At 35.8% G+C, this 11,252-nt stretch overlaps 1 protein-coding gene across 1 annotated transcript in view; it reads right to left on the bottom strand.

Moving 5' to 3' along the window:
* Nucleotides 1–9,331: 9,331 nt before the first annotated feature.
* Nucleotides 9,332–11,252, bottom strand: part of zanl (zonadhesin, like) — a 135,513-nt gene continuing 133,592 nt past the window's right edge. Inside the window, exons 94-95 of the mRNA XM_061914662.1 lie at nucleotides 9,886–9,929; nucleotides 9,332–9,512 (exon numbers count right to left, since the gene is read on the bottom strand). Of these exons, the coding sequence (XP_061770646.1) occupies nucleotides 9,457–9,512; nucleotides 9,886–9,929 (100 nt within the window). The 3' untranslated portion in view covers nucleotides 9,332–9,456. The remainder of the gene's footprint in view (nucleotides 9,513–9,885; nucleotides 9,930–11,252) is intronic.

Raw genomic sequence — 11,252 nt, 5'->3', positions numbered from 1 at the left:
TTTACATTAGCTGCAAATTTGTTATTTTCTTTACTTCAAAAATTGGCAGCTCAGTGACCGAAATTTATAGTGAAAGCATTTCTTGTTTTGTTATTTTTACAGCATATAAAGAAATGGAATAAATAGACTGAAATGGAGAAACAATACCACTGTATTTAGCGGTAAAATTCAAGCACCAGAGCGGCCAGTATTTTTTTCTCTACCGTAAAATCTTGTTTTCATGTCTTTTTTGTTAGTTTTTAATGTTTTAGTGTCTTACTGTATATGGAAAAAAACAGTACCAAAGTTGATTTTGCAATAAAAAATTCAGAGGGCCGCGTATAGCAGTGAGTAATATATGAATTATATATGATACATTAACAATATTTTTTTTACATAAGCTGTAAAATTAAAAAATTACATCAAAAACTGGCTGCTCACCTACCAGAATTTTACAGTAAAAGCAGTGTTTTTGTTGTTGTTTTTTACAGCATATAAATAAAATTGAATAAATAGAATGGAATGGAGAAACAATACAACTGAGTTTAGCAGTAAAAGTCAAGCAACAGAGCGGCCAGTATTTTTTTTTCTTTACCGTGAAATCTTGTTGTAATGCTTTTTTTGTTAGTGTTTTTTTTATGTTTTAGTGTCTTACTGTATAAGGACAAAACAGTACCAAAGTTGATTTTGCGGTAAAAAAAAATTCAGAGGGTCGCTTTTAACAGTGAGTAATATATGAATATATATGAGGCATTAACAATATTTTTTTTTTTTACATAAACTGCAAAATAAAAAATTTACTTCAAAAACTTGCAGCTCAGTGAACATAATTTTATAGTAAAATCAGTTTGTTTTTTTGTTTTTACAGCATATATAAAAATGGAATAAATAGAATGGAATGGAGAAACAATACCACTGTATTTAGCGGTAAATTCAAGTAACAGAGCGGCCAGTATTTGTTTCTCTGCTGTAAAATCTTGTTTTAATGTCTTTTTATTTTTTATGTTTTAGTGTCTTACTGTATATGGAAAAAACATTACCAAAGTTGATTTTGCAGTAAAAAATTCAGAGGGCTGCTTATAACAGTAATATATGAATACATATGATACATTAACAATATAATTTTTTTTGCATAAGCAGCAAAATTAAAATTTTACATCAAAAACTGGCTGCTCACTGACCAGAATTTTACAGTAAAAACAATGTTTTTTTTGTTTTTTTTACAGCTTTTTAAGAAATTGAATAAATAGAATGGAATGGAGAAACAATGCCACTGTATTTAGCAGTAAATTCAAGTAACAGAGCGGCAGGTATATTTTTTTTCTTTACGGTAAAATCTTGTTTTAATGTCTTTTGTTTGTTTTTTTATGTTTTAGTGTCTCACTGTATATGGAAAAAACAGTACCAAAGTTGATTTTGCAGTAAAAAATTCAGAGGGCCGCTTTTAACAGTGAGTAATATATGAATATATATGATACATTAACAATATAAATTTTTTTACATAAGCTGTAAAATGAACATTTTACATCAAAAACTGGCTGCTCACTGACCAGAATTTTACAGTAAAAGCAGTGTTTTTTTGTTTTTGTTTGTTTTTTTACAGCATATAAAGAAATTGAATAAATAGAATGGAATGGAGAAACAATACCACTGTATTTAGCGGTAAATTTCAAGCAACAGAGTGGCCAGTATTTTTTTTTCTTTACCGTGAAATCTTGTTGTAATGCTTTTTCCGTTAGTTTTTTTTTTTTAGTTTTAGTGTCTTACTGTGTAAGGAAAAAACAGTACCAAAGTTGACTTTGCGGTAAAAAAAACACAGGGTCGCTTTTAATAGTGAGTAATATATGAATATATATAAAACATTACATAATATTTTTTTACATGAACTGCAAAATAAACATTTTACTTTAAAAACTTGCAGCTCAGTAAACATAATTTTATAGTAAAAGCCTTTTTTTTTTTTTTTTTTTTACAGCATATATAAAAATTGAATAAATAGAATGGAATGGAGAAACACTACCACTGTATTTAGCGGTAAATTCACGTAAGAGAGCGGCCAGTATTTTTTTCTCTACCGTAAAATCTTGTTTTAATGTCTTTTTTTTTTTATGTTTTAGTGTCTTACTGTATATGGAAAAAACAGTACCAAAGTTGATTTTGCAGTAAAAAATTCAGAGGGCCGCTTATAACAGTGAGTATTATATGAATATATATGATACATTAACAATATATTTTTATACATAAATTGCATAATGAAATTTTTACATCAAAAACTGGCTGCTCACTGACCATAATTTTACAGTAAAAGCAGTGGTTTTGTTGTTGTTTTTTACAGCATATAAGAAATTGAATAAATATAATGGAATGGAGAAACAATACCACTGTATTTAGTGGTAAATTCAAGCACCAGAGCGGCCAGTATTTTTTTTTCTTTACCGTAAAATCTTGTTTTAATGTCTTTTTTGTTTGTTTAATATGTTTTAGTGTCTTAATGTATATAGAAAAAAACAGTACCAAAGTTGATTTTGCGGTAAAAAATTTTTAGAGGGACACTTTTAACAGTGAGTAATATATGAATATACATGATACATTAACATTATAATTTTTTTTACATAAGCTGCAAAATGAAAATTTTACATCAAAAACTGGCTGCTCACTGACCAGAATTTTACAGTAAAAGCAGTGTTTTTGTTGTTGTTTTTTTACAGCATATATACAAATGGACTAAATAGAATGGAATGGAGAAACAATACCACTGTATTTAGTAGTAAAATTCAAGCAACAGAGCGACCAGTATTTACTTTTCTTTACCGTGAAATCTTATTTTAATGTCTTTTTTGTTAGTTTTTTTTTTCATCTTTTAGTGTCTTACTGTAAATGGAAAAAAAACAGTACCAAAGTTGATTTTGCGGTCAAAAAAATTCAGAGTGCCGCTTTTAGCAGTCAGTAATATAAAAGTATTTATGATACATTAACAATATATTTTTTACATAAGCTGCAAAATGAAAATGAAAAAAAAATACTTCAAAAACTGTCAGCTTAGTGAACAGAATTTTACAGTAAAAGCAGTGGTTTTTTGTTTGTTTTTTACAGCATATACAAAAATGTAATAAATAGAATGGAATGGAGAAACAATACCACTCAACAGAGCGGCCAGTATTTTTTTCTCTACCGTAAAATCTTGTTTCAATGTCTTTTTTGTTAGGTTTTTTTTTGTTTTAGTGTCTTACTGTATATGGAAAAAAACAGTACCGAAGTTGATTTTACGGTAAAAAAATTCAGTCGGTGGAATTTAACCGTAAAATCTATTGTCAATTTTACAGTCTACAATTTGATTGATCATTTGTTTTGCATTCATAAGTCATGCAGATATTTGAGTACAGTATTTATCTTTATTTTAAGAAAACATATTTTTGTAATACACCACAGCCCCAAAAGGGACAAGTGGTAGAAAATGGATGGATTTTTGTAATACATGATAATATAATATTTTGATTTTGACATTGAATTTTATAAGACATGCAATTGCATGCAGTACGTGATTTTTTGTGTCAAAAGGGAGAAAACAAATATATTCAGTAAAAAAAAGATGATTTCCAGGCTTTCGCGGGCCACATAAAATAATGTGGCGGGCCAGATTTGGCCCCCAGGCCTTGAGTTTGACATGAATGCACGACAGCTTTTTTTCTTCTTTTTTTTTTTGCATCAGTGACATGAAACAATGATTATTAGGAGTTGTACATACAGTAGAAGGGCAAATGGCCATACAAACACATTGTACAACACGTAACATCATTAAAAATGGCACACCCAAAACTAAATGGGTGAAGAAAAATAAGAGGTGAGGTAAAACATAACGTGCACATTTATTCTCATACGATTGTAAACTAACATGTGAAGTGAATTAATTAACCCATATCATGTTCTACATATGGTGAATGTTTATGTTCACTTTGGAGAAAGCAAACCACCAAGTTTAATTAAATAGTGGTATTTACATAATAAGATAAGGCCCCTTGGTTTGATGTTCGCAGGTGGATTGGATCCCCTCCTCGTAGGAAAAGAGGACAGAATTGGGACTTCGAAATGCAAAAGTGATAACCATAAACGTGAGAAGAGACTACCTCCAACGCCAACTATTGAGTTATGGCGTAAAGCAGCGGTTTTCCAGACAGTTACACACAAACATCTCCTTTTATGATCAGGATGTGCTGTCCTGACTTAGCACACACACACACACCCAGAGACAGAAAGGAGGAATATAAAAACTGATGGTTTGGTTTCTCCAGTTAGGAGCCCTTCATTTTTGGCCGAAAGTCCCTGCACAGGTACTGCCGACCTGTTTAATGACACTCGCTTGTATTAAAGCAACTTTTTGTTCAGCAAAGTGTCTCCCACGTCTCTTTTGATTGACTTTATGTCTCCCTTCTGTCCGGACGAGGACGACAAGACCAGAAATACACTTCGCATGCATTTGTATTTGGTCACAGAATATATTCCGGGATTATCCTATGTAGGAAATATGCCCTTTGATAGCTTCAGTTCCAGATGTCCGTCACAGCTCATCCAGAGAGTGCTTGCTCTTGCCCCCAGGACAAGGGGGATCTTCAAGGAATGCAGGTTTGGATTTTAGGAGGGACTATAAACACATTAGTGACATGTAGTAGGAGCCCCCACAGCTAGAAGTAGAGATCACGGGTTGGAGGTCTCCCGACTCAATTGAGCAAAGTGCGTTTGTACATAAAATCTGGTTGTTGTCCAGACTGGCCCAAGGCTAGACTAACAAAGAGTAAGTGTCTTCATGTAAAAATTATATAAGGACAACTTTCCCTAACTGATTGAGAGAGATTTTCATTTGGCTAACATCTCCTCCAGGTTTGCTGCAGCACCAATAACTGTGAGGACCTCGCTCGATCAATTAAAAGCCTTTTTGTTCAGCGCTTCCTCACTGGGCGTCACATTTGGTCCATTCACACCACCAAGTCGTCCTTCTTGATTACATGCTACTGTGCGAGCTCAGGGAGTCGCGAGGAACAGTCCCAGTTCTCGACTCCTACCCACCTTTGAGGCCCCAGCCGTGCCACTTCAGTCTACACCCACCAGGTTAACGGCTCCTGAACCCAGGCAGTTTGGAAAAACCCGGCTGACCGTTGAGGAGAGCGAGAGGAAGCACCGACGGCTTCTCTGTCTTTACTGTGGTCTCGCCGGACATATCCTCCGGCGAAACCAAAATACCAGGCTCACCAGCTGAGGGGATCCTGGTGAGCCTTACGCCGGACGTATCCTCCGCTGAAGAAACCTTCATCCTTTTTTGCGACTGGAACAGTTCCAACAGCCCAAAACAATGCAAGTTAAGTGTATTTATGGTCTTGTTATCCTAGTCCGGACAGAAGGACGACAAGGCAGTGCGGCTGGATCAAAAGAGACTTAGGAGACGCTTCACTGAACCAAAAGTCGCTTTACTACAAGCAAGTGTCATTATTCAGGTCTTCAGTAGCCGGAGGAGCTTAGGTCAAAAAATGAAGGACTCCTGCCTTGACGAAGCCCAACAATCAGTTTTATATTCCTACCCCCGGTCTGTGTGTGTGTGTGCTGGGTCAGGAGCGTGCATCCTGACCATAAAGGCGGGGGTGGGTGTGTAAGTGACTTGAGAAACAACAGAGGCCGATCGTAGTTTAGATGTTCACATCAAGCTAGAAAATGTAGTCTCTTCTTGCGGATAGGGCTATCACCTTTGCATACCAAGGTCCAATTTCATTGCAAACTAATCCAACCCACACACAAATGCCAGTACTAAAGGGCCCTACGTTATGTGCCCCAAGTGAAATTCCTACTAGTTAACCTGGTGGTTTGATTCCTCCAAGATGAGTATAAATGTCAGAATAATTGTATCTAAGTTATCACGAAACTTTGTGTTGCCATGAGTTCCCGGCGAGAGGACAAAAGCCGTCTTTGATCTTACCATGCAAAAGGTTTGTAAAACTCCACTGTGTACGATGGGAAGCGACATGATGGCGTCGGTTTCTTTCATCTGTTGTAATCCACAGGAAAATGTTGTCTTAACGCAGAGATCTACAAAGAAACCGACTAAAGGTGTCGGTTTCTCTAAACTATTGTAATCCACAGGAAGATTTTGTCTTGACGCCATACTTGCCAACCTTGAAACCTCTGATTGGGGGGTGGGGCGGGGGTGTCGTTGGGGCAGGGGCGTAGTTGAGGGCGTGGTAAAGAGGGGAGGAGTATATTTACAGCTAGAATTCACCAAGTCATGGTATTTCATATATAAATATAATAAATACTTGACTTTCAGTGAATTCTAGCTATATATGTAAGGAAAAGGCGAGACTGCCGTTTTGTTACCCCAAGTTGCAGGAACCAGGAGAGCTGAGAGCAGGTAAGATGACTTTAATTATCATCAAAACAAAAACACGAAGCAATCGTGCAAACAGAAGTTCCATACATAGAATTATCTTCGAGCACTGAGTGCTCGAGTGAAAACACGGCTGCCAACCAACGTGAGGAGAAAACAGTGCTCCGCGGAACAAACAGGAAATTTAACAAAATAAGAGCACTGACGGGAAGTAAATACAAAAACAAGGAAAACCAACAGAAATGTATATATATATGTATATATATATATTTTTTATTTATTTATTTTTTTTATTATATATATATATATATATAATACAATAAATAAATAAAAATATATGTATATATATATATTTTTTTAAATTGTATTTTATATATATATATATATATATATATATATATATATATATATATATATATATATATATATATATATAAGAGAAATACTTGAATTTCAGTGTTCATTTATTTACACATATACACACACATAACACTCATCAACCCATTGTTGAGTTAAGGGTTGAATTGTCCATCCTTGTTCTATTCTCTTTCACTATTTTTCTAACCACGCTGAACACCCTTTCTGATAATGCTCTGCTGTGTGGCACACACAAAAGTGCTGTCATCAAATGCACTAGAGTCTGGAATCTTCTATCTCTCTCTTTCATGGTCCAAAACCGGTCAATCTTTGCTTCCTAAGGAAGATCTTCACTGCCAAGCACTTGGTAGCCCACTACTTCTTCCCGGAGACTATCCAGGTCCAATCGCTGCTGCGGCTTGGAACTTTCAAGCGTATTTCTTCATCTCAATGGATGTCCGCCAACTTTTTGCAACTCAACGCCAAAAAAACGGAAATGCTGATTATCGGTACTGCTCGACACCGACCTCTATTTAATGATACAACTTTAACATTTGACAACCAAACAATTAAACAAGGCGACTCGGTAAAGAATCTGGGTATTATCTTCGATCCAACTCTCTGTTTTGAGTCACACATTAAAAGTGTTACTAAAACGGGGGGGGGGTTTCATAGTCATCATTGTCGACGTCCCACTGGGGTGAGTTTTTCCTTGCCCTTATGTGGGCTCTACCGAGGATGTCATTGTGGTTTGTGCAGCCCTTTGAGACACTTGTGATTTAGGGCTAAATAAACATTGATTGATCTTACTCGTCGTCAGTGTCGCCACGGCTGTATCTTCCTTGCTCTTCTGCTTCGTCTTCTTGTTGTGTGTGCAGTTGTGCACTGCACTCTCTAAAAGCTGTAGATGTTATTGTCACAGTAGATGGCAGTATTGTCCAGTTTAAGAGTGTCACAACATTGCTGTTTACGGCAGACGGACTGCTTTACCGGTAGACGAAAACGTGACTGCTGTTGTTGTGTGTTGTTACCGCGCTGGGAGGACGTTAATGAAACTGCCTAACAATAAACCCACATAAGAAACCAAGAACTCACCCTCGATCATTCTACAGTTATAACAGCATTGGGCAGGCACGCTGTTTATATTGTGGATAAGCGGACCTGAAAACAGGCTGTCGACACGTCACTCAGGTCCGCATGGAGCTGGAGACGGCGTTGCCTCCAGCTCCGCCTGAATTTCAGGAGATTTTCAGGACAAAAATTTGTCCCGGGAGGTTTTCGGGAGAGGCGCTGAATTTCGGGAGTCTCCCGGGAAATCCGGGAGGGTTGGCAAGTATGCTTGACGCCGAGATCTACAAATCAGAGAGGAAGCAGGAGCTGACGCAAGCTCCAGGCATCTTTTCTTTGAACTGTTATGTGACCGAGGGCGACGGCTATTTACGACCCCTTCATCCCTGTTGCCATGTAATCAGGGAAAGTCAAAATAAAAGAGGCGTGCCACCCTTTGTCAGAGCGTGGTGGAAGACTGTACAAAGAGTACAGCCCAGACGTTTCTCCTCAATGAGCTACATTGAATTCTGTCTCTGTTTAATTCCTTGCTGCTTGTCTGTTTAATAGATGTCATCTGTGTTTGAACCTGACAACAAACATTCACCATACAGTGGGGCATAAAAGTATTTAGTCAGCCACCGATTGTGCAAGTTCTCTCACTTAAAATGATGACAGAGGTCTGTAATTTTCATCATAGGTACACTTTAACTGTGAGAGACAGAATGTGAAAAAAAATCCAGGAATTCACATTGTAGGCTTTTTAAATAATTTATTTGTAAATTATGGTGGAAAATAAGTATTTGGTCAACCATTCAAAGCTGTCACTGACGGAAGGAAGTTTTGGCTCAAAATCTCACGATACATGGCCCCATTCATTCTTTCCTTAACACGGATCAATCGTCCTGTCCCCTTAGCAGAAAAACAGCCCCAAAGCATGATGTTTCCGCACCCATGCTTCACAGTAGGTATGGTGTCCTTAGGATGCAACTCAGTATTCTTCTTCCTCCAAACACGACGAGTTGAGTTTATACCAAAAAGTTCTATTTTGGTTCCATCTGACCACATGATATTCACCCAATCCTCTGCTGTATCATCCATGTATCCATTTTGGTATGATGATGGAGCTCCATTGGTCGAAGGCCTTTATGTCCCTGCCTCCTGAGTATTCCCTCATTTCATTGGACAAAGTGGCAAAATGAAAATGTCCAGTATATGTGCGACACAGAAGGTCAAAACCAACCACACATTTTTTACGTTACCACTGTGAAACCTCGAAGGTGAAACAAATGATAATTTGTGTTATTTTGTTGTTATCATCACAAAGTGCCGTGTTTCCTTACAGGTTGTTTTTGTGTCAAAATACTGTAAATACATTCCGTCATTTCAATTCCATTTTGAAACTGTGAATTGTACTTTTTTAAATGTCAGTAAAAGTAAAAAAACATATTACAAATATGCTACACAATGTTTTTATTTCGGTAAACTGAACAACGTAAAAAAATACACAAGTGCACATTTTGCAGTGTATAATTGAAGAACAAAAACCTAAACATATTGGTTGAAGACAACAAAGCAGACATTTGATGTATTTTATTTGTTACTGCTTAAGTTAACACACATAAAATATATGAAGGGAATTGTGACCAGATGACATTTGATTTATTTTACTATCGAATACAATTCCAAAATTCAAGGTGTGATCACATAGTGGTCATGTTGTTGCGTCCGTCTGCATCCATGTTTTCATATGGGACTCCTAAAGTAAATAAAAAACAAATACATTCAAATTAAATCGACATAAAACTACACTTCAAAAACATTATTGCATCTCTTATTTCAGCCATAAATTTGAAAAAAATTCTAAAAACTTTTTTTTTTTTTATTGTCATGGGGTATTGTGTATAGAATTTTGAGGACAAAATGAACTTATTCCATTTCGGTATAAGTTTTAACATAATAGAGGAAGTGAAGCGCTGTGAATCCTTGAATTTTACACATATTACATTATGGCGTGTACGGTAACACGTTATAAAATAGTAACAATGATATAGATTAAAAAAAAGTATATTTACTAAAAATAAGAAAGAAATACCAAACATTATTATTACAGATAACTGAACAAGACTTACTGGTTGAATTCATGCTGAGATCTCGTTCCTCGCTCTTGTTTTTCCTGTAAAAAAAAACAGCAACAACAAAACAACGGTATTAGGACACATTTGAATAAATAATAATTTAAACAAATAAAATAAAAAAAAGTGGACAATATGCAAAGAAATGGAAAGCCTTCCAATTATCTCAGGGCTGATGCATGAAAAAAAACAAAATAACTAAAAATACATTTTTTTTGGTATACTTACAATAGTAGAATTCCCACAAACATTTGAAAAGATCCTGCTACAGTACAGACTTTGTAGTTTACGAACAATTTTAACCCGGGCAATTGCTAATTGTGCTAAGAGCCAGCATGCTACTCTCATAGGAGTAGATATGTTATGATAACATGATGACATCATCTGCGTTCACATGAAAATATGTACAGTATATACTGTATGTGCACTACAAAAGTGCACACACACACACCCACACACACACACATACTGTATATATATACATACATACATACATATATATGTATATATATATATACATACACATATACATACATACATGTATATATATATATATATATATATATATATATATATATATATATATATATATATATATATATATATATATATATATATATGTACAAACCCCGTTTCCATTTGAGTTGGGAAATTGTGTTAGATGTAAATATAAACGGAATAGAATGATTTGCAAATTATTTTCAACCCATATTCAGTTGAATATGCTACAAAGACAACATATTTGATGTTCAAACTGATAAACATTGTTTTTGTTGCAAATAATCATTAACTTGAAAATTTGATGCCAGCAACACGTTACAAAGAAATTGGGAAAGGTGGCAATAAATACTGATAAAATTGAGGAATGCTCATCAAACACTTATTTGGAACATCCCACAGGTGTGCAGGTTTATTGGGAACAGGTGGGTGCCATGATTGGGTATAAAAACAGCTTCCCAAAAAATGCTCAGTCTTTGACAAGAAAGGATAAGGCGAGGTACACCCCTTTGTCCACAACTGCGTGAGCAAATAGTCAAACAGTTTAAGAACAATGTTTCGCAAAGTGAATTGCAAGAAATTTAGGGATTTCAACATCTACGGTCCATAATATCATCAAAAGGTTCAGTGAATCTGGAGAAATCACTCCACGTAAGCGGCCTGGCCGGAAACAAACATTGAATGACCGTGACATTCGATCCTTCAGACGGCGCTGTATCAAAAACCGACATCAATCTCTGAAGGATATCACCACATGGGCTCAGGAACACTTCAGAAAACCACTGTCACTAAATACAGTTTGTCGCTACATCTGTAAGTGCAAGTTAAAGCTCTACTATGCAAAGCGAAAGCCATTTATCAACAAC

This window comes from Nerophis ophidion, linkage group LG10 (assembly GCF_033978795.1).
Source record: "Nerophis ophidion isolate RoL-2023_Sa linkage group LG10, RoL_Noph_v1.0, whole genome shotgun sequence".
Lineage (NCBI taxonomy): Eukaryota > Metazoa > Chordata > Actinopteri > Syngnathiformes > Syngnathidae > Nerophis > Nerophis ophidion.
Note: the sequence above shows the minus strand (reverse complement) of the source record. Positions and strands in the feature narration are given on the sequence as shown.